The sequence below is a fragment of the Monodelphis domestica genome, chromosome 1 (genome assembly GCF_027887165.1).
Source record: "Monodelphis domestica isolate mMonDom1 chromosome 1, mMonDom1.pri, whole genome shotgun sequence".
NCBI classification, from domain to species: domain Eukaryota; kingdom Metazoa; phylum Chordata; class Mammalia; order Didelphimorphia; family Didelphidae; genus Monodelphis; species Monodelphis domestica.
This window is the reverse complement of record NC_077227.1, coordinates 80,051,453-80,076,423: the sequence shown is the minus strand read 5'-3', so window position 1 is coordinate 80,076,423 and position 24,971 is coordinate 80,051,453. Positions and strand designations below refer to the sequence as shown.

Sequence of the window (24,971 nt, the reverse complement as noted above, 5' to 3'; positions counted from 1 at the left end):
CAGGAGGCAGAGCTGGAGGGGAGCAGAGTGCTCAGGTCACTCACCTCCCCATCTCTACATTTGCTGAGGACATTCTTTATTTCACCCACCCCTCCACCCAGCAGCCCAATGGGAGTGCTTTCTCTCTCCCCTGTGTGGGATAAAAGGAGGGGTAGAGTGTACCTGGCACTCAGTGGGGGGGAAGGGCACAGCATATAGTCTTGGGGGGGTGGGCATGGCACTAGGTCTAGGGGATGGGATGGGGGCAAGGCCCAGAATCTTTCTCCAAAAGCTTTGCCATCACTAATATAGAGAATACATCAGACTACATTCTGATTAAACTGGAAAAACTGAAGAAGTCACAATAAGTCATTTTTCTTGATCAAGAAAGCTTAGAGAGGTTTGTGGATAATGGGGAGGATTTCTCATTAGGAGCTTACATGGCTAAGATAGCTCTAAGAATAGAGCATTCAAGCACCTTAAAAGAGGAATGAGATAGAGCATGTGAAAGAAGTCTTAAAGGTACAGGAACGGGTACCATGTAATAGCTCTGTCACCCACCACCCAGTGCTGAGTCAGAGATCCAAGGCAGAGAAGAACAAATTGTAAGCTTTAGCCAGTTGTACTATGTGTACTAAATGCATACTAAATGAAGAATAAATTTCTAGAAGCACTTGATAATAATTGTGTGTATTGGAACAGAGCACAGAATCACAGATCAAAGAGTAGCCAGTAGTATAGTTGCTCTGAACTTGGAGAGGCTCCAGTAGGCAAATAGTGGCTGAGTCCAAACTCTCAACCAAAAACAAACCAGTAGAACCAAATGTAAGTCAGGAAGTTTCAGAGCTCAGGCATAGAAATCAATCAACAGTCCTCCCCCATTTTAGGAGCACTGAAAGCTTGTAAATCCTCAACCAGAACTGTGAAACCAGCAGAAGGATGTAAAAAACCAGAAACTCAGGACAGACATTCCCTCACCAGAAGTACAAGAGCTTAGCACTAACACAAAATCCAAAGTTAAGAATAATAATGTCAAAAAAGAACCCAACTTATAAAGAACTATTTTGATGACAGAGAAGCTCAGAACACAAATACAGAAAAAGAAAATGACTCAAAAACACCTACAAGCAAAGCCTTAAAAATGAATGCAGCTTGGCCATAACTCCAACATGAATTCCTAGAAGAGTTAATGCAAGAGTTAAAGAAAGTGCTAAAAATTATTTCAAACCCAAAGGAGAACAGAAGACTGGAAAAAGAGGCAAGAGCTATGGGAGAAAGATATGAAAAGAATAACAGCTTGAAAAAAGAGGCACAAATCTTTATTGAAGAAAATAACCCCTTGAAAATTAGCTTTGACTAAATGGAAGCTAATAACTTTCTAAGATATCAAAAATAATAAAACCATCCAAAGATTTTAAAAGTTGAAGATAAGGTTAGCTGGGCTCCCTGGCTGGCCAGCTGCTTCTGAAATGGACAAGGGCTATGAGGAATCTGGGACCTGATGAAGCAGAAGCACTCAGCTGAGATATTATATAGCTAGGCTCATTCTTTATTTAATTCTCTTTGCTAATAAATGCTTATAATTTTAGTATAAAGTCTCCAAAATTAATTTTTATTTATTATAATATAAAATGTCTCAGGAAAAACCATTAGACCTGGAAAACAGATCAAAGGTAGATAATATAAGAATCATTGGATTACCTGAAAACCATTAACAAGAAAGAGCCTAGATATCATGTTTTAAGAAACCATGAAAGAAAACTTTTTAAATATCTTAGAACCAGAGGTTAAATTAAAAGCTGAAAAAGAAATCCATCAGTTTCCTCCTGAAAGTAGCCTCAAAATAAAAACTTTCAGGAATATTATAGCCAAAATCCAGAGTTTAGGGAAAAATTACTGTAAGTATCTAGAAAGAAAATATTTAAGTAGCAAGAAGGTCATGGTCAGGATCACACAAGACTTAGCAGCTATTACCTTGAAGAAGAGGGAGCTTAGAATATGATATTACTAAAGGCAAAGGGTCTAGGCTCGCTACAAAGTTTAACTATCTGAGTATAATCCTATGGAAGAAAAAAAAATGAACCTTTAATGAGAAAGACGACTTCCAAGCTTTTCCTGATGAAAACACCATCCTGAGTAGAAAATTTGACAAACACATCACTCGAGAGAAACCTAAAAAGATAAACATGAATGAGAAACCATAGAGACTAAACAAGGTTAAATTTTTTCATTTTTATATGGGGAGATGATACATGTAACCCGTCAGCCAGTAATTATGAGGTGTTGGGAGAGAAGGTTAATTAGACATAGGGCATGAGTGTGACTCTGTTGTGTTTGGATGATCTTAGAAGAATGGAAGGGATAAGGAAGATGAATGCATTGAGAAATTGGGTGAAGAAGAAGAATGGGAAAAATTATCTCATATAAATGGGATATGCAAAAATGAATTTATACAACAATTAGGGCACAATAGCAGGGGGAGAAGACTCCACTTGAATCATTTTCTCATCTGAAAAGTTAAATAAGGAAGGAGCACACATATAAACAGAGATGGGTACAGAAATTGCCTTTCATTTTCAGAGGACTAATGACATAACAGGTGATCATTTATGTATGAATTGGATTTAATCAAGGTAGGGTTGCATAAACTTGTCAGCCTCACTCTCTCTCTTCCAGACTCATCAAACTCCAGTGGCAAGACAAGCATCTTTAATGTCTAACCAAGCCCCAGGCTCTCTACAGCACCTATTTTAGCTACCTTTGTGACTATTGGAAGAAACTGTTCTCATCTTCCTTTAATATTCACATAACTGCTAGTTATATATTTCTCTCTGTCTTATTTTCTTATATTTAGCTACCTTTCATCTAACTCTCACCTGTGGTTCCAAGAAGCTATAGCATGTGTAGTGGCCACACCCTGGTAAACTATCCGGGTAGAGGGGCTAAGGTTGAGGGATGAACTCACCAATAAAACAGAAGAGAATAACAATTGATTTTTTTAAAATTAATACAAGAAACACACTTGAAACAGAAAGATCCACAAAGAGTTAAAATAAGGAGACTTTAAAGAGTTTATTAAAAGTTAAATGGAGAGGGCAGCTAGGTAGTTCAGTGGATTGAGAGCCAGGCCTAGAGGCGGGAGGTCCTAGGTTCAAATTTGGCCTCAGATACTTCCCAGCTATGTGAGCCTGGGCAAGTTACTTAACTCCCATTGACTAGCCCTTACCACTCTTTTGCCTTGGAACCAAGATGGAAGGTAAGGGCTTTAAAAAAAAAGTTAAGTGGAAATTAACTTAATTCTAATAAACAGATATGCCAAAGAATAAGTCATAGAAACAATAATTTAATTAAAAATAATGACAACAGTGAGACAACATACCAAACTGGTGAGATGCAGCCAAAGCAGTACTTAAGGGAAAATGTATTTATCAATAGAAGTGAGACATTCAGTGAAAAGAAACTAGGAAACCATTAAATTTAAAACCCTCAATGAACCATCAAAATAAGGAAATATTAACAAAATATAAATTAATAAATATTAATAAAACAATAAAATTGAATTAATAAGACAAAGAACTTTTATATTTTTAAAAAAGAAACTAGGCAAGGCCTTATTCAGTTTGGTTTACAATTAAAAAAAAACCCAAATTATCAATATCAAAAATGGAAAAGTTAAATTCACAACCTATGAAGAAGAAATAAAAGAATTTGTTAGGAGATATTTTGTCCAGCTTCATGACAAAAAAAACTGATACTTAAAATGAAATGGAAGAAAATTTACAAAGATATCAATTGCCCAGTAAACAGAATATTAAATTGAATAATTAAATAACCCTCTTAGAAAAATACATTTAACAAGCCATAAATGAATTCCTAAAGAAGAACCTCATTAACTTCAATACACTTAAAATGTCTCAGCTACAGGGATATTAGCTTTAATTTTTCTCTATAAGTAGAAATAGCAAAGACCCTTGGAAATTCAGTGTTCATGGAGGTCTTAGGCTCTTTGGTAATGTGTTCTCATACCTACAGGGAATATCTTCTGAATTCCTTCCAGAATTGTTAGAGGAAAAAAAAACAGCTTTATCTAATCCCTCAACAGCCAGATTTATGACAAAGAACAGGGAAGGACTGACTGATCATAAATAAAATCCTTTGAATCACCAAAAAGAAATAAATGTGAAATTAGATTTTTAAAATGTTATAAGTTACAGATAAGTTGCAAATCTCATATTCTGATAAAATACAAGTATCTTCAGGATTCATTTTTATCTTTCAGTTCCTAATACTTAACATAGTACCTGGCTCATAGTAGTCATATAAATAATATTTGTTAGTTGATTGATTGGCTGACATTCATGAAAGGGATATACCCATGGTGAACAACCTGCATAGCTAAAATTTCAGTAATTTTGATTTTTTAAAAATTTAATCTAAACAAAAATGAATTGTTCTAACTTATTAAGGTGGAAAGGGCTAGGAATTGATAAGAAAGCTTTAACTTCTTTCGGTTCAGGTAGAAAGGATAATGCAAAAGAAGTTAAGACATCAAGGTCTATATTCTAAAAATTATAAAGGAATAAAACTGGAATACTTAAAGAAATTTAGGTCAAGCATATAGGCTATGAGCTAGCTCTCACAGCTTGCACCCTTACTGGTAGATGGTTCCCCCAGAGCTACTTCTTCCCTCAGGGTTTTAAGGGTGGGTAGAGTATGTTGCTGGTGGCAGTTATCACTACTACTACTACTACCACTACTACTATTACTACTACTACTACTACTATTACTTCTTCTACTACTACTACTACTACTACTACTACTACCACCACTACTACTACTACCACCACTACTACTTCTACTACCACTACTACTACTACTAGTAGTAGTACTATTCCTTCTACTACTACTACCCACCAGTAACACCAGTATTACTGCTGTTACTACTTCTACTACTACTACTACTATTACTTCTTCTACTACTACTACTGCTACTATTACTACCACCATTACCATCTGGAGGTTTACAGCATTTTTTCTTCCTCTTAAATGGAAAGCTATGAAGATGAGATGCATTTTGTTTGTTTTAAGCCTTTTGTATGTCTACTAGGCTCTGGTTCAGCAGCCCACCAAAGGTTTTTTATTACCACACAGCAGGTAGGCAGAAAATAGAAGATACTGACTCTGCTCTGATATTTGAAGGGAAAAGTTTTCATCATCATGCATTTCTGGAAACAGGTTTATCAAGTCTCTTTGTGGGCCTTTACTGGTCAGTTCCCTTCCTACCTTCTCCATATAGGAAAATTTTAGATGAGATGTGCTAGATTTTTTTATTTTTCATCTCTTCTTCATTTCTGAATATATCCCTTTTTCCTTGCCCCCATCTCTCTACCCCAGCAAGCCATCCCCTTTAACCAAGACTTTTTAAAGGAAAGATTAAAAAGACATTTGTATTGTATCTAAGAGTATCTGACACATAAGCATAGTCTTCTAACCCTGCAAAGAATAAGAGGCACTTTTTCTTAATTCTTTTATGGGGCCAAATTTGTTCATTATAATTACCCAGTATAGACTTTAGGGGTTTTTTTAGCTATAACCACTTAATGCTTATTATGTGCAATAAACTGTGCCAGTCTCGCTCACTTGGTGTCTTCTGGGATCATGACTTCTAGTTTTAAATCTGTCAGGTCATTGGGGAAATTGTAGGTAATTGGAAAAAATGAAACATGGAGTATATACTGCCATAGAAAGAAGTACCACATATATACATACCATAGGAACAGAGGAAAGTTCCAAATTTTCCAGATTTCTCCGGTTTAATGATGTCTTCTTTTCTTAATGAGAATAATAGCTAACATTTGTATAGTGCTTACTGTGTGCCAGGTGCTTTACCAATATTATTTATTTGATCCTCACAACAACCCTGGAAAATAGATTCTATTCTTATATCCCAATTTTGCTAGTGGCTAAACTGAGGTGCAGGGGTTAAGGGACTTGCCCAATAATACAGTGTCTGAGGCTGTATTTGAACTTGGGTCTTCCTGATTTGCAGACCCAGCTCTCTAGAGATCCACTGCCCCATCTTGTGGATAAATAAGAACTTAAGTTTCCATCTCCTAAGTTTCACAATGCTTCAACTGCCAAAAGCCTTCCCATAATATTCAAGAAACCAAGAAGTGGATATTGTATAATCAAATAATAGCTAATGTTTTGTAAAAGAAGAGAAATTGGGGAGAGGAAGACATGTGGAGGCAGGGCCCTATGCATGAACTGTGGACTATTAAATTCCCAGGAAGAGTTATGGAGAAGTGTAAGAGAAGAATATATATATATATATATATATATATATATATATATATATATATATGTGTGTGTGTGTGTGTGTGTGTGTGTGTGTGTGTGTATGTATGTATGTATATATATATATATTTGCATATGAACATGCACACACATAGGTACCTTGCTGCTTTATACATAAAATTACTGTTCTCTCTGGAGTATTTGGGGTGTTCAGAGAAGAGGAATACCTCTGATTTGAAGACTTGCCTTTTCAGGGCTTTTCATCCTCCTTTGATATCCACTTTCCACCTAGCTCTTACCAGTGGCTCGAAGAAGCTATAGCATGTGCAAAGGCCACATCCCAGGAAATTGAGTGAGCATGCTGGCTAAACCAAGATGAGTGTAACTCAGACCTCAAACCTGTGGGTGAGTTAGAGGAGTGTCTACCCTAGGCACATGAAGACTTCTCTGGCAGAAGGGTGGATGAGAACAATTTGTTATAACAGGCATGAAGGTCACACAGCAGTTGCTGTGGAGTGTTTAGAGCTCAGTTAGACATCAAAGAAGCCAAGGTCACTCACTGCATCCCAACCCATCACCAGTCATCTTGGCTTTTGTCCTGACACTGGACTGTGATGACTCTGGAAGAAAGAGTGTGGCTACTGACTTTGAGCAGCAATTCTGCCTCACTTAAATCCAATTTATGCTCAAGTCAAACGATATCACCCCTACTGATGTCATTTTGGGCTTTTTTGAGTAAGAAGTACAACAACCAATCAACTAATATGCCTATACCTGCTCCTTCCTGATCCTAGTTGCCAGAGGCATGATGGGAGTCAAATGAAATTTACTCAGACTAACCCAAATATTGGGGTGGGGAGAGGGTTAGCAAAGATAGATTTAATCTATGGAGACTTTTGCAATTCTGGCTGGGTGTAACTATGGGACTGATTCTCAAAAGAGCTAAAATAGTACTGGGGATAGGGGCTAAGAATGAACATTCCTCTGCTGAAAAGAAGCCACATATTCGTAGCAGCTGCTATTTAAAGGGGAATTCCCCAAAACTTCAGAGGCATACACACAAGAGCATAGGAATTCAACTTTCACTTATTAAGCACTAGGGAGTTCCTGAAGATTCTTGGCAGAGAAGTGATAGTTATTTCTATCTTAGAATTTGTTTCTAAGTGAATTTTGTACATATGGTTTATTTTCACTAAGCAAGTTAAAAAAAATAAATTGACTTCTAATGTTGTACTTGTTGCATTTTATTAAATATCACTTCAGGCAATAATATGAAGTTGTCATTTAGTTCTGGAAAGTTCTAAAATACCCTTTTTCTACCACTTCCCCAAAGACATGCTTCCTTCAAGACAGCAGACTCGGCTTTCACGCAAACTAAATGTCAGAAAACTAGATGATACTTTATTTGGAATTTTATAAAGGGAAATTCAGTTCAGGAACATGTTTGGACTGGATAACCTCTTGAGATGCCTTACAATTCTAGCCATATATAATATCCTAGTTAATTTATTAACTTCTGTTAGTTTATTCTCATGATTTTTGTGACATTCTCCCAAACACATACCAATTACTCAAAAAAGCTATAGAAGAAGACTTTGATCCTAACTTTGGAAAGGACTTTGGTGAAAAGCATTTTCTGATTAGAGTATTTGTAATAATTCCAGGACAGATTTTCCCCATTGGGCAATATTAGGGCAAGGTGAAAATTGCTAGGTTTAGTGTCAGAGAATCCAGGTTCAGATCCCGGTTCTGTAACTGAAAAGCTTTGTTATTTTGGGCTTGTTATTTAACTTCTTTGACTTTCAGTTTCCTCATCTATGAAAATGAAAGAATTAGATCAGTTGGTCTCTAAGGTCTAGTTTATCTCTGAATCTTAAGATACTATAAGAAGAATAAGGGAAAGAGAAGAGAACTAATGTACTGGGACTGCTTAATTCTTACTTTACTTGACCGTTTGAATTTATTTTTTAAAAAAATTTTAATGTGTTGATCTGACCATATAATAGCCTCCCCCTCCCCTAATAAACTCCAGTGACTCCCTGTTGCCTATACAAAATAGTCTCTTTGGCATTCAAAGCCCTTTATAATCTATTCCCCTCCTACCTTTCCAAGCTTCCTTCACTTTACTCCTTGATTCAGTGACACTGACTCCTTGCCAACAAGAAACTCCAAGTCTCTACTCTGAGCATTAACTTTGGCCGTCCCCCATGCCTGGAATACTGTCCCTTTTGTGCTTAGCCTACTGACCTTCCTGACTTCATTCAAGATCCAACTAAAATCTCTTCTTTTACTAGAAGCCTTTCCCAACCCTTCTTAATTCTAGAGTCTCTCTGTTAATTATTTCCTATTTGTCTTGTATATGGTTTGCCCATATTTGTTTGCTTGTCCTCTCTCCCATTAGATTGTAAGCTCCTTGAGGGCAAGGACTGTCATTTGTCTCTTTTTGTGGTCCCAGTGCTCAGCATGATGCCTGGCATTAAGGCATTGCTTAATACATATTTATTATTTGATTGCTTGAATGCCTACTATGTTCAAAGTCTTGTGCAAGCTGCTGAGGGGGATACTAGAAAGTTGAAGTCGATCTCAAAACATCTAATTTAATCAAGTAAATAAGAAATTAGAGACAATGTAATGGACTTTGAAAGAATACTGAACTTGAACTGCTGAAATTGGAGTCACCGGACCTAAGTTCATATACCAATTTTGCTACTTACCTTTCTGTATGGTCTTGGGCAAACCATCTAAAATCTCTGTGCTTTAGCTGTGTCATCTCTAAAGTGGAAAGATTAGAATAGATGATCTCCAAGGACCACTCCTATTCTAAATCTATGATCCTATTATTTATCTCTATAAATACATGTAAAATTTCTGTCCTTGTGTTTACTCCTGCCCATGTTGTCATATGATTTAGAGTGATGCACTAGATACATTTATATACAAAATGTAATCAAAACAGTTTTTCTTTTTATTGTAGCTTAAAGCACTAACAAAAGTAGCAAGAGATAATATGAAAATAAACCAGCTGACCAAAAAATCTCTGCAAGACTATAACTGGCAAATAAGGTATGCTTTCAGCAATTGACCCTTAGTAATAATACCAACATATTATAAAGTACTTTAAGGTTTAGTGGGCAAAAATCAATACACCCTAATAAAGGTGACTGGGGTAAATGAAACTCAAGTAGAAGAGGCTGAAGAATGCTGATAGCACAGGGAGGGTCTGGAAGAGAGAGATACCCACAGAAATAGAGACAGACACAGAGAGAGACAGACAGAGAGAAACACAAAAACACATGCAGGCAGAGACAAAGAGACAAAGACAGAGAGGAAAGGAGAGAGACAGAGACAGCAGTAAGTCAGCCACTATACTAATAAAAACAAGATAGTCCCTACTCTCAAGACCTTATGATGATCTCATGGGGGAACATGATACATAAAGAGGAATTGGAAAGCATGGTGGGTAAAAGGAAGGCAAGGATGAAGCAATCTGTGTGTAGGTGAGGCAGCCCAAAGAGTGAACCAAGAGGGAAGAGAGCATGTGGCTGAGACTTATGATAACATGGTGTTTCCAAGCAAGACTCACCCATCACTAGAATGAACTCAGAGTGTAATCATCCACAATAAACAGGAAGTAGAGACAGGACAGAATGAGCATGAAATGAAATTTAGGTAGCAGAGATAATGTTTTATTTTTGTTAATGTTGGAGTTTGCTGGCTATAGGACAAAAAGAGTCAATTGATTAAGACCTTTTATGGTAGTGGTGGCATCACGATCTATGGTTTCTCTTTTTAGTGATAGAAGTGGCAATGAGGGAAATAAGCCAAGTGTCTATCAGGAAATATTGGTGATTTGGTCCCCAGGACTGGGCTGGGCTCAGTTAACACTTTATCCCAATGTAGTAAGAAATGAGGCATACTCAGAGGATAATCCACATGTGGAACTTGACCTTGATTTGAGGTCAGTCTAGGAAATATTGAGTTATCCAAGGTCCCACTGGTGATTTTTTAGTCCTAGAATCCTACATTGTATTGTCCCAGTAGTTTTGGATCCTAGCAGTGGTGTTGGTGCCTCTGTATAGTGTTAGATTCAATCTAGAATAGCCTCTTATATTTTATTTTCCTTTCCCTGAGGTCTTGGGAGTCAAGCCTCTAAAAACGTTTCTCCTCTTATCCAGCAATTCCTTTAGTCTATAAACTCCATGAGGGCAGGGGTTATTTCTTATTCAAACTTTGCATCTCCCTAAATATACACTGTAGTGTTTTGCTTACTGTATATTTTTTAATGGAGAGTTTTAGGAAATTACAAGATCAATATCAGTCAGCAGTATGATATGATAATCAAAAAATCTAATGGGGAAGTTCGACTATATTGAGAAACATTTGGAGTGTTGGTCTAATGATGAAGGATCTCTGTTTCTTGCTACATGAAGATCAGGTGAAGAAGCTGGAAATATTTATCCTGGAGGAGGGAAGTCTTAGGGAGACCAATTTTCAAGTATTTTAAGGCTATCATGTGGAATAATGATTCCTCTTTCTTCTTAAGGGACAAAACTAGGAGTTATTGGGGAGATATCATAGAGTCAGATTTAGACATAAGTCTTACAGTTATACCAGAAGTGGATATAGAAGCAATATATTCAGACAGGGAAGGAGTAGGGGGTAATAGACTGATGTGCAAGGGGTGAATTATTCCCTTTCCTGGGGACAATCCTAGTCTTCCCTCTGGCTTCCAATTGAATATGACCATTTCCCTAGTGAATGAGTTCTGCCCTTCTAAACTCACTGTACTAAGAAGACAGTGAGCAACCAGCCCAACCCCTTCCAAACTGCTAAGTTTGTTTTGTCAAGTATTAGTATAAATCTACTTCTATTTCTCTGGTTTTGGGAAGCTATAATAATCTGAATCAATAAAGACTCACTTCTAAATAACTTAGAACTTCCATTGTGACTGAAAAGGTTCCAGTAGTTATGAAACAATTTTCTCTCTTGTGGATACTTTACTTTTCCATCTGCTTACATCAAACAAGGATCCATGCACAAATCAGATAGAGTACCTATCTTTTTTTAGAGAAATCTCAAAACAGAAAATGAAACAAACTCTTAAACTGTGATCAGAAAACTAGCTCATTTCTTTCTGAGAATAAAGAATGAGAGTGAAGCAAAGTATGGATTCACTAGTTCTGTTCTCAGTAGTATGACTAGTTCCAGCCATTCTGCAACTGTTCTGTGCAGCTTCTTCATAGTTCAACTATAGTCTTTGTCTTAACATCCCTTCCAATTTGATCTTGGTAGCACTGGTGTTGGTAGCAGCAGGACAGTGTGGACAATCCTATACCCAGGAATTCAGCCAGCTTCCCCCACATCTCTAGTATTCCTTTCTGTTCTACTTAACATCACAAGACTCCTCCCCTTACCTCTTTTACAATAAGATTGAAGTTAACCTTTCACAGAATCATAGAATTTAATATTTTGAAGGGACTTCAGGTATCATTTGGTTTATCATATCTTGTAAAAGTGGTTGTCTCTCATTAAGGACCTCCAAGGAAGCAGAACCCACTCCCTCTCAGGATAGTTCATTCAACATTTGGGCAGGTTAAAGTGTTAACGATTTTTTCCTGACATCAAGCCTAGATTTACCTCTTTGCAATATCTACCCATTGCTCCTCATTTTGCCTTCTGGGGCCATGGGCAGAGCAAACCTCCAGGAAGAGGACTCTTCAGGAGCAGAGTGAACATCCTCTACCTGAATATTCATTTTTCTCTCTAAAGTTCCTTTCTTTAATTAGTTGGTTCATCCCAAAATTTCTGTTTTGAGGAAAATGTACAGACTAGACATTCTTTTCCCTAGATACCACTCTTGACTCCATATTTTTCCATCATGCCATGGGGATCTCCCATTTATGTCCTCCCTACTGTGAATTTTAGATTTACTCCACCCTGCTTGGTCTTTAGAATTCTAGCAACCAGGAATGTATACACCCCCACTTAAGAATTAAGTGTGGAGGAGGAGGGTCTACGACCAGCCTGTGCTAGCAAGTGAAAAATCAGAAACAACTGACTGACCTCCTGGGACATCCAAAGCCAAGTTTAAGCCACCATTGGTACATGTAAGACACAGGAAGTGACATAAAGAACTGCCTTTATATTTCACATCACTTCCTGCGAGAGGGACTTGGCCTTGCAGGAGCTTGAATGCGATGCTTCCCTTAGATGATCATGTGGTGAGTGATAAAGCTGATTCCCCTTTCCTTGGCTTTTCTGGAGGCAACAGCCTCTGGAAAGACCCATCTCTTGGGACTCCCTTTCCCTTGGCTTTCTGGAGTCACTAGCTAGGGCAGCTATGCTTCTCTTTTTCCTCTCTCATATTCTTAATTTCTTTCTTCTATTGAAAATAAACCACCATAAAATTTCATTCTGACTTGAGTATTTCATTGGGATTTAGAATTTAAATCCCTGGCGACCAACAAAAAAAAAAATATATATATATATATAATATATATTCAGTTCAACCATAAAATTTACCCCTTACACTACTCTCTTTTAAACTTTCTTTTATGTTTTGTCTTCCCCTATTAGAATATAAGCTTCTGGTGGACAGAGCCAATCAATCACTCAACAAATATTTATTAAGCACCTACTGTGTGCCAGGTTGTGCTAAGCACTAGTGATATGAAAAGAAGCAAAAGAAAAGCTAGTCCCTACGCCATGCAAAGATCCAATCCCATCTTTAAGCCTCCTTTTTCTTCTAGTAAAGTGTTAAAAAGCCTTTTTGTTTGCCCTTTGATTACAGTCAAAGTGTCAGGGTTTCCCAGGAGCTCTAATATGATTTAGGTTCACCAGAGGACAATAGTTTCTAACATCCTAGTATATTTCATTGGTTTTCTTTCTTTCTGTTTTTTTATTTGGAATATTTTTCCATGGTTCCATGATTCATAATTCTTCCTTCCCCTCTTCTCTCCCCCCTCTCAGAGCTAACAAGCAATTCCACTGGGTTATGCATGTATCATTGCTCAAAACCTATTTCCATGTTATTCGCATTTGCAGTAGAGTGATCTTTTAACACCAAAATGCTAATCATATCCCTATTGAGCTACGTGATCGATCATGTTTTTCTTCCACATTTCTGCTCCCACAGTTCTTTCTCTGGGTGTGAATAGTGTTCTTTCTCCTAAGTTCCTCTGGATTGTCCTGGGTCATTGCATTGTTCCTAGTAGAAAAGTCTATTACATTTGATTATACCATAATGTAGCAGTCTCTGTGTACAACGTTCTCCTGGTTCTGCTCCTTTTGTTCTGCATCAAATCCTGGAGGTCTTTCCAGTTCACATGGAATTCCTCCAGTTCATCATTCCTTTCAGCACAATAATATTCTATCAACTCCTCTTTTTCTAATTTTTTGTCACCACAAAGAGTGAGGCTATAAATATTTTTGGACAAGTCTTTTCCTTATTATCTCTTTGGAGTACAATCCAGCAATGGTATGACTGGGTAAAGGCGTAGGCAGTCTTTTAAAGCCCTTTGTGCATAATTCCAAATTCCCTTCCAGAATGGTTGGACCAATTCACAACTCCACCAGCAGTGTATTAGTGTCTCAATTTTGCCACATCCTCTCCAATATTTATCACTTTCCTTTGCTGCCATATTGACCAATCTGCTAGGTGTGAGGTGGTACCTTAGAGTTATTTTAATTTTCATTTGTCTAATCAGGAGGGATTTAGGACACTTTTTCATGTGTTTGTTGATAGTTTCATTTCACCATGTGAAAACTACCTATTCATCTCCCCTGATCATTTGTTGATTGAGGAATGGCTTGTTTTTTTGTAAATTTGACTTAGTCCCTCATATATTTGGGAAATTAAAACTTTGTCAGAGTTTTGTTATAAAAATGTTCTCTTAATGTGTTACTTTCCTTCGAATTTTTGTTGTATTAATTTTATTTATACAAAAACTTTTTTAATTCAACATAATCAAAGTCATTTATTTTATATTTTGCTATGTTCTCTAACTCTTGCTTAGTCTTAAATTCTTTCATTTCCCACAGAGCTGACAGGTGTGCTTTTCTATGTTCACCTAACTTATTTATGATTTTACTTTTTACATTTAAGTCATTTATCCATATTGAATTTATCTTGGTTTGGGTGTAAGATGTTGATCTAAATCTAATTTTTCCCCATACTGTTTTCTAATTTTCCCAGAAGTTTTTGTCAAATAGTGAGTTCTTGTCCCAAAAGCTGGGATTGTTGGGTTTATCAAATAGTAGCTTATTGAGGTCATTTATCCCTAGCCTATTCCATTGATCCACTCTACTATCTCTTAGTCAGTACCATATTGTTTTGATGACCACTGATTTATAGTACAGTTTAAGATCCTTCACTTTTTAAAATATTTCCCTTGATATTCTTGATCTCTTGCTCTTCCAGATGAACTTTGTTATGATTTTTTCTAATTCTATAAAAAAGTTTTTTAGTAGGTTGATAGGTATGACACTGTGAATAAGTAGATTAATTTTTATAGGATGGTCATTTTTATTATGTTAGTTCATCCTACCCATGAGCAATTAATGTTTTTCCAGTTATTTAGATCTAGCTTTAATTATGTGAAAAATGTTTTGTAGTTGTGTTCTAAAAAAACAGAAAGTAGTTAAGAAAACCAGAAGGGTAATAGGAGAACTCAAGTGGATAGATGTAGTTTCCACTTAAAGAACTCCCTAAATACCCAGCCATAGTCTCCCCATATTCTAGTCCCCTGTTAGTGAGGGTAAAGCAGAACCACTTTCTCTCATTGAGCCAGTCACACAAAATGCCTTGGAGGCAATGTTATATAAAATCAGTATCTCTATTTATTCAAAGAGAGAGGGTACAAACTGAGGATCAGAACAGGGTGTCTCTGACTCTAAAGGATCTAGCTATCCAACCCACAAACATCTACATCCCTCAAAAGGAGTCTTCCAGTCTTCAAACTAACCTACCAGCTCCCTCTTTCTACCTAGCTGTACCCCCAAAAGAGCTGGCTAATCTGCCTATGACCCTCAGTAGTTGATTTGGCTGAGTTCAAAAACTGTCTCCAAAACCCATTATGATTGCTGTCAAAATGGTTAAGTCCATCCCAGTGGGTCTGATCCCCGAGGTAAAACTTAAAGCCAACCTGACAGGATTTTAGACAAAACCTTATGTAAAGTTGATAAAAACACAGTAGGTATAGTCAGATCCTTTGTTAAATGTTCTCCAGTCAAACAGAGAACCTCCAAAGATGAATTTAGGGCTTTTCCTTCTCCACAGACAGGCTGAGGTAGCCAAGCTCTGACAAACCAGCCTTTCTTCTTCCCTTCAGGATAGGAAGAGTGCCTTGTTACCACAGTAAGTCACTCACTCTAACAGTTGTCCTTTCCAAACTGTTCTTCCTCTGCCCCTGCCCCATGCCTGCTAAAGTCCTTTCTCTAGAGTTCCTAGCATAGGCCTTAAAGACAACCTTCCATTTCTCTTAAATTTTATCCTTATCTCTATCCATTTCCCATTACAGTTCATGTAATTCCTGTGTTTGTCTTGGTAGATAGATGCCTAAGTATTTCATATTGTCTAGAATGATTTTAAATGGAGTTTCTCTTTCTAACTCTTGCTCCTAAATTTTGTTGGAAATATATAGAAATGCTAACGATTTATGTGGATTCATCTTGTACCCTACAACTTTGCTAAAGTTGTTAATTACTTCCACTAGCCTTTTAGTTGGTTTTCTAGGATTTTTTAAGTACACCATTGTATCATCTGTAACAAGTGATAGTTTATTTTCCTCATTGCCTACTTTAATCCTTTCAATTTCTTTTTCTTCTCTAATTGCTACTGCTAGCATTTCTAGTACAATATTAAATAATAGAGGATGGCATCTTTGCTTCACTCCTGATCTTATTGGGAAGGCTTCTAACTTGTCCCCATTGCAGATGATACTTGCTGATGGTTTTAAATATATACAGTCTATTATTTTGAGAAATGGCCCTTTAATTCCTATACTTTATAGTGTTTTGATAGGAATGGGGTTGTATTTTCTCAAAGGCTTTTTCTGAATCTATTGAGATAATTATGTGATTTCTGTTGGTTTGATTATTGATATGGTCAATTATGTGAATGATTTTCCTAATATTAAACCATCCTTGTATTCCTAGTATAAATCTCACCTGGTCATAGTGGATAATCCTTTTATCCTTATCTTTTTTTATCAGATCAATTTCTACTCTAACTTTGTCTGGTATCATGATTGCTACTCCTACTTTTTTTCCTTCATATGACACATAATAAATCTGCTCCACCCTTTTACCTTGAATCTGTGTGTGTCATCCTGCCTCAAATGTGTTTCTTATAAACAACATATAGTAGGATTCTGGTTTTTTAATTCATTCTGCTATCTACTTCCTCTTAATGGGTGAATTCATCCCATTCACATTTAGCGTTATGATACTAACTGTGTATTGCCCTCCATGATATTATCCTCTTTAATTCCCACTCTATTCCCTTTCTTTCTATTCCTCCTTACCAGTATTTTTCTTTTTGTTACCCCTCCCCTTTCTTTTCCCTCCTTCTAATTTCCTCCCTCTTGTCTTATTTTCCTCTACTTTTCTGTAGAGCAAGATAGAATTCTATACCCCATTAAGTAGGATAAGATAGAATTCTATACTCCACTGAGTATACTTATTTTACCCTTTCTCAGCCCTTTACAATGAAAATAAAGTTTAAGCATTGCCTGTCACCACCCTTATCCTCCCCTCTCTATAATGATTTTTTATGCCTCTTTATGTTATATAATTTACCTCATTCTATTGCCCTTTTCCTTTTCTCTTTCAGCCTTTGATTGATTTTTACATAACATTCATATGTATACATATATCACACATGCATATCCTTCCATATAATTATATTTACATATATGTCATAACATAATAATCAGCTTACTTCTCCACCCTCTTTCTGAGTAAACTCCTTCTATCTTCTCTATTACTAAAGGTAATTTTTGAGAATTACAGAAATCCTCTTTTCATGCAGACTTATAAACATTTTGACCTTAATGAGTCCCTTAAATTTTCTCTTTCTTATTTACATTTTTGGGCTTCTCTTGTGTCTTGTGTTTGGACTTTAATTTTTTTGTTTAGGTCTGGCTTATTCTTCAGGAATGCTTGAAAAATCTTCTATCTTATTAAATATCCATTTTCCCCCTGAAAGAATATACTCAGTTTTGCTGGACAGGTGATTCTGAATTGTAAATCCAGATCTTTTTCCTATCATATTCCATGCCTTTTTATCCTTTAATGTTGAGGCTCCTAGGTCCTATGTGATCTTGACTGTAGCTCCGTGGTATTTGAATGGTTTCTTTCTGGCTGCAAGAAGTATTTTTTCCTTGGATTGGTGGCTCTTGAATTTAGCTATTATATTCCTGGAAGTTGTCATTTGATGATACCTTTTTGGAAGTGATCTGTGAATTCTTTAAATTTCAATTTTATTTTCTTGTTTGAGGATCTATGGGCAGTTATCTTTGTTAATTTTTTGTAATATGATTTCTAAGGTTTTTTCTTGGTCATGGTTTTTAGGTAGTCTAATAATTCTCAAATTGTCTTTACAAGATCTATTTTCTAGGTCAGTTGTTTTTTCAATAAGATATTTCATGTTTTTCTCTATTTTTTATTCCTTTGATTCTGCTTTATTGTTTCTTGATTTCTCATTAGTTTCTAGATGGTCAATTCTGATTTTTAAGGCTTGATTTTCCTCTATCAGTTTTTGATTCTTCTTTTCCATTTGGCCCATTTCCTCTTGCATTACTTTCATTTCTTCTTGCATCACTTTCCTTTTTCCTTGCATCACTTTCATTTTGCTTTCCCATTTCTCCTCTGCCTCTCTTAATTGGTTTTTGAAGTTCTTTTTGAGTTATTCCAGAATCTGTGTCCAGTTCACATTTTTCTTTTGGACTTTGTGTGTGTTTCCTTTGCTTTCACTGTCCCCTTCTGTATCTATATTTTGCTCTTTGTCTCCATAAAAATTCTTTAGAGTGAGGTGCCTTTTTTGTTGTTGTTTGCTCGTTTTTGCTATCTAATTATAGGTAGGCCTGAGGGTGTGATGTGATGATCTGAGGACTGAGAATCCCCTCCCCCTGCTGATTCAATTGACCCTTGAGATGCTGATAGCTTAAAGACTTACCTCAGGCTTAGGTGTAAGCTTTTGATCTCATTCTAATCAGATCAGTTCAGGGGCTGGTCAAATTCTACCCTTAGGCTTAGTCTCAAGTTTTTTGGTTTCACTATGTACTTGATTCAATTGGCACACCCTTGATTCCTGTCTTGGAGCTACACCCTGAGCTTTAGCCAAAAAGATCACTTAGTAATATCATCCACCCCAAAGTGTAAATTAAGTCTCTATTCCAAGGGGGTTAGCCCGGACTGGAATTTCCTGGGCTGGGGCTTGGTGTTCTCCACAGGTTTGAAATATCAAGGAATATGGGTTGGATTATACCTCTATTTGCTCAGGCAGGGTCTCAGGATTTGGATGTTGGCATGGGAATAGGTACTCGAAACTCAGACAGCAGATGTGGGCTGAGGTTATGTGGCTCACTCTTGGATTGCTCTTTCCTCCTTGCTACAACTTCTTGCTAGGTTTGCTCTTCTCTCACCTCAGTGCCTCAGATGTTTGTTTCCTACTTTGGGAGGGTTTCTTTTTCTTGAAAGTTGTTTCACTCTGTCTCCTTGTTGATTCTTTCACTCCTGTATTTGTTTTGTAGCAATATTTTAATCTTGGTCAAAGAGGATTCTCATAGTGGCACAGAGCTGCTGAGGATTACTCCACCATCTTGGCTCCACCCCCAGAACTATGATTGGTTTTCTTTGGAAGTAGTGGTTCCCCCATTCAATCTTGACCTTGCCAGAGGTTTTTATCAGACTAGATGACTAATTTATCAGGAATATTGTAGAGTGGAATCTTGTTCAGGGAGAAAGAAAGGCCTAAGGAAAAGATCTAGATAAGGTATGTGTGTGCTGGGGTAGGTGGATGGGGAGGTTAGTTCTGTGAGAAATCAAAATTCAGTATAGTAACACTAGAAAGATTCTATTTATTTACATCAAACAATAATCCAACTAAGAATTAGCTCAGAGAGTTTTTGAGAAATTTCACAAATAAAAGTTTTAGAAATTTGGTGGATATGTGAAATGCTAATAAGTTATAGATGGTATTGTAAATGCCCCTTTCTCAAAATAGACATAGTCCTTTTGTGGCCACTGATCCACATCCTTGATTCTAGTGTCTTTGGGATTCCTATTACGGTCCCAGGGGTTTAGGAATGTTTCCAATGATCTTTACTTTTTTTTAATATAATTTTAATATTTTAAAAATATTTTTCCATGGTTACATGATTCATGCTCTCTTCCTCTTCTCTTCTCTTCCCCCTCCCAGAGCTGACAAGTAATTCCATTGGGTTATATATGTATTATCACTCAAAACCTGTTTCCATATTATTCATTTTTGTAATGGAGTAATCTTTTAAAACCCAAACCCCAAATCATGTACCTATATAAACAAGTGATAAATGATATGTTTTCTTCTGGATTTCTTATTCACACCATTGTTTCTCTAAATATGGATAGCATTCTTTCTCATAAGTCCCTTGGGATTGTCCTGGATGTTTTTAGTAGCAAAGTCGATTACAGTTAATTGTCCCACAGTATTTCAGTTATTGTGTGTAATATTCTCCTGGTTCTGCTTATTTCACTCCACATCAATTCATGTAGGTCTGTCCAGTTCTTTTAGAAATCAAGAAGTTCATCATTCTTTATAGGACAATAGTATTCTATCACCATCATATATCATGGTTTGTTCAGCCATTCCTCAATTGAGGGACAACCCCTCATGTTCCATTTTTTTGCCAGTGGCCTTAACTTTTAAGCTAAATCAGCCAATCTCAGAATTTTACTGAAATGGATCAAATATTCAAGTATGATTCCCTAATCTAATCTACTTCCCCTACCCTTGGTTCTTTAGACTAATAGGCAAACTTGAATGTATTATCATGGGCTTTTAAGATTTGATTTAATTTAACCATTTCCCTTGGGGGTGAGGAGATGATTGAGTAGCAAACTGTAACAAAGTATGGGCTTTAAGCTTCACCACAGCAAGAAAAAAATTAGGGAAGGATTTTGCTGTTTGCTGGTTCACACCTGGCAACTTTTCCCTTAGTAAATGAGTAAGTAAAAAATCTGGTGCATACATGCAGAACAAAGTCTTCTGAAATATTGTAAAGGCTAAAGTGTATGTTCTTCCACTTCCTCTATTCCTCCTTTGATTACTTTAGGGTTGGTAAAAATAATTGATTCTTATGATTATTATAGTAATACTAAACAGCTCTATGACTTGGAACAGAAGAAGGATATCTCTTTGCTGCATAATATGCTGAAGACTTGGAAACAAATTAAAGTTCTCCGTCAACAGCAAGGATTTACAAGCACACCAATAAGGTTGCAGTTTCAAAAGTGAGTGACCACATCTGCTTTCATTGTTCCTGTTATTATACATAAGTAACTTGGGATCCTAGTTTAAATCCACCCATGCTATCAACAAAAGCAATGCAGAGAGAAAACCTTGGCATGCTGAAACATTCTTTAATGGGATAGTGAAGAAGGGATAGTTGTTGCTCTCATCACTTTCCCATCTTTCCCTAATTTAAGAGCTTTTAGGGAAATATTTAGAAAAAGGAGTTCCTAGGTGTGTGACCTTGGGCAAGTCATTTAACCCCCATTGCCCAATCCTTATTGCTCTTCTGTCTTGGAGTCAATACACAGTATTGATTCTAAGACAGAAAATAAGGGTTTGTTTGTTTTTTTAATTTTTAATAGAAAAATGAGACCACAGAAGTAGTAACCATTTGACTTCTTCAGGAGAATGGCATTTCCTTCAGTACCTGTTGTTAAACTGGAAAAACACAGAACTATTAAATAGATGGGGGGGGGGGGGAATCTTTAATTAAGGAGAAGGGGAGAGTGCTTAATTAGGCCTCCTTGCAGAGTTGCACTCTACAAACCTAAGCAGAGTTCCAAGACTCTAGCTACTCTGGCCTGGGAGTGACAGCATTGTAGATGAAAATTTCAGAGCCATTAAAAATGGGAAGCCTATATACCTCTTGGAGAACTATGGACAGGAGAGTATAGTAGATAGATTTTACAATGGTGACAAAGAAAATGAGGAGTCCCAGACAGAAATAATAGTGAGGGGCTGATGCTTTACAATGGACACACACAAAAAGAGATACTTAATACCTGATGGGATTAGCCATCTCTATCTAAACTACTTTAAGGTCTGTTGTTAGTCTGAGAGCCTGAAGTTGCACTTTCCCTCAGAGGGAAACTCTTCAAGCTAACCAAACTTAGGGGTCATCAGATCTCACTAGGCTACAAGTTTGAGGGTTTCTAGATTCCACATTGATACTATCTATGGCATCAGCAGCACTGAACTAGTGGTAGGTGGTTAAATCATGGCAACAGTGATCCAGTAAGCAATTATTAAGGCCCTACTATGTGCCTGCCACTATACCAAGTGCTGAGGATGCAAAGAAAGGCAAAGGCAGTATGGCCCTTAAGAAGCCACAGGAGAGACAACCTGCAAACCACTGTGTACAAGTATATATATATATATATATATATATATATATATATATATATATATATATATATATATATATATATAAATTGGAGAAATAGGAGAGGGAAATCACTGTCATTAAGGATTATGTCCATCATGTTCATTGTTCCTAACAACCTGATGACTGATGGCTTAAAGTACGCTCCTTTCTGCTACCTATAAGCCTGTTAAATCCTTAAGTGATATAAATGGACTTGTTAAGTATCCTTTGGGCTCTTAACCTCTCCAAGCAATCTATTTGAGTACTAGGCCACCTCTAGGCCAAGGGTAATGTCAGGGAGATCATTCTAGGCGTACCTTCTCCACAAATCCCCTTAGCTTTAAAGGACTTTGGAAACTATTTGAAGGGCCTTTGACAATCTAGGACCAGCTTAATCCTGAAATGAAACTCCTGGGAACAGTGTAGGCCTCAGTATGTTCTCCAAGGTATTCTTAGGGACTAATCTCTTTGAAGATTTCCCAGGGTTTGGCAGCTTGGCTATGGTTTCTAAATGTTCTAATAGGCTACTGCTATGCTAATACTGAACTGACTCCCTAAGAAGTCCGATTTAGTCTACCTAATGAGTTACTAAATTGCTAAGGAAGCCTTTCTCCATGCCATTAAATATTATGTTTCCTAAATAATCTGGCCTTGAAGTCAGGAGAGGCTTGTTCTTGACACTTACTAGCCTTTGGACTCATTGGATTGTCAACATAATTTTACCGAAACTAAGCTTCTTTGTCTACAGGGATACTTGGAGTACCTATTCAGTTTTAATGAAACTCCATTAAAAATATATATGAAGAACTTTGCAAACCTTAAAGTAATAAATAGACGCCAGCTAGCTATGATTACTTACATGATGCACAATTATTTTTTATAAAAGATTTGTTTTGTAAATCTCTAACAATTTAAACATTTCTCCAGTTAGAATATCTTAAATATTTTTATTTATGCTCAACTAGGTTAAACATTAATATAATTGATGAAAAGGAACAAGAAGAAATAACAAAAGTATCTGAAACAGAGACAGAGTTCCAAGGAGAAGACTCTAAGAATGGGGAAAAGCAGGAGGTACTTATGTTTTAAAAGAAATTTAATTAAACTTTCATTTTCACCAACCAAAATGGTTCATTGTTAGATAATAGAGGAAAATAATACCTAAGAAAAATATTGTAGATCATGAAAAATATAATTTTAAATAACTTCATTCTTGAATCTAGGAAATTAAAGTAGAAAAGTTATGAACATCTACTATAAATTATGAAAATTTTATTTACTAATTTGCAGAGCCTTTCATATTTAACATCAGAATTTGAAGAAACAGAATTTGAAGGAATACAACAACCTACTTTAATACCACAACTTTCTTTGACTACAGAAGTAACAAATTTGTACAAGTGCTCTGAGTAAGCTAATTTTTGTATGATCAAGTTTATTTTAAAATATTTCTTTTATTCCTGGAAATATTTAAACTATTTTTCCATATCCTCTTCCATATCCTATCCACTTTTGTCATGTTGATTTTTTTTTAAACTAGGACTATTGAAGAATAAAAATACTTAAGAAAAAAATGACACAAAACTATCTCTCTGGTTAAAAACTCCCAGTCTCTTCTAGAAAGAATCTATAGTAGAGGTTTTGGGAAAAGTTTTGTCAGTCTAATTCTATTATTTATTATATGTCTCCTTTCCACCATAACTTTCCCTTCCTAACCCTTCCATAATACTGTATGTTCATATAAGTTTTACCTACTAAACACACTAATCCTTTTAGATTTATGGAGGACAAAGCAAGTCAAAGTATTTGTCCAGGGCCCTCATGGTGTGGTTATGAAGATGTAATTATATTTTCTTTAATAACCCTCCATTCCTTTTCTCACTGTCTACTGGTCTTCATTACTTTCTCCATTCTCTTCTCCCTCTTAACTGAGGTAAGAGCAGACAACAGAAGCCTTTAAAACTAGATCTTTTTTATTCACACCATAATCTGCAGAATGTAGAAAATGGGCTAAGAAGGCCATCCTGAGGGTTGTTCAGAATCTACATAATGTGCTAAAATAAAAAATTTAAGCTTAAATGTAAACTTTTGCTTTTTACAACTTATTCTATTCACCTTTGCAGTTTCTGGTGGGTACATAATAGTCTTGTGTTATTCAACTTTCTTTTCCCTTATTTTTGATGATCCTTCTCTCTGTTGCTTGAAGAATTCAATGTTTGACTTGAAATTGTTAAATTTTACCACTCTGTCTTAGGGTTTGTAGTAGAGAGTTTTGGGGAGGTGATTATAGATGATTTTATTGGTATTTTGTTTTCTATTTTGAGAAGTTCTAAGCAATTTTTCTATTATTACTTGCTTTATGTTGTTTAGGTTTTTTAGTCATATTCTTTATATAGACCATTGATCTTTATGTTATTTCTATATAGCTGGTTATAGAGATCAATGTATTTTTCCTACATCGGGATCATGTCCCCTTTTAATATGATTGCTTTTCACTTCTCTTCTTTGAAATTGTCCTTTGATAAAGATTTTGTTTCCCGTTTTTCTCTCTTTTGCCTCTTTGAAGAAATTCACTACCATGGATTGAAGTTTTTCCATTCTGTTAATTATTTCTCCTTTACAGGCCATATAGTCTACCATTTGTTTCTTTTTACTTCTTTTCAAGTTCTAATTTCTCTCTTGAGCCATCCCAGTACATCTTGCTATGGTTCTTTGCTCTCTGTTGGATGCATAAAACCCTTTTTGAATGCATAAAGTTTTTGTTTAGTTTTCCTTGTCTTACAACATCTATTTAGAAATGTTAAAGTTATTTAGAAGTCCCATTTAGATTCAGGGTTGTGTCCAAACCCCTTTTTATTATTGTTGTTGGTATTATTACAAATAGTGACCAATGAATGTCAGACACAGCACTCTTTATAAATTGTTTTTTCAAAGTTGCCAAAACAAAAAATAGTTTCTTTTTCTTTCTAACATTCTGTCACCACCATCATCCCTATTGATTTATCTGCTTGTGTTCTATGTTTTTATCTGTTTTCTTCTTCATGAGATCTTTCATGA

General features: G+C 36.1%; 1 protein-coding gene across 9 annotated transcripts in view; it reads left to right on the top strand.

Annotated features, from left to right (window-relative positions):
- The window catches only part of CC2D2B (coiled-coil and C2 domain containing 2B), a 131,482-nt gene that overhangs the window by 31,688 nt on the left and 74,823 nt on the right, over positions 1-24,971 (top strand). For all 9 annotated transcript variants that reach the window (XR_008912729.1, XM_056801779.1, XM_056801822.1 and 6 more), the window contains 4 exons: positions 9,251-9,339; positions 20,629-20,769; positions 22,880-22,988; positions 23,205-23,323. Coding sequence is in view for 8 of the 9 variants with exons in the window: in XM_056801779.1 (XP_056657757.1) it covers positions 9,251-9,339; positions 20,629-20,769; positions 22,880-22,988; positions 23,205-23,323 (458 nt within the window). In the remaining variant the exon portion in view is untranslated. The remainder of the gene's footprint in view (positions 1-9,250; positions 9,340-20,628; positions 20,770-22,879; positions 22,989-23,204; positions 23,324-24,971) is intronic.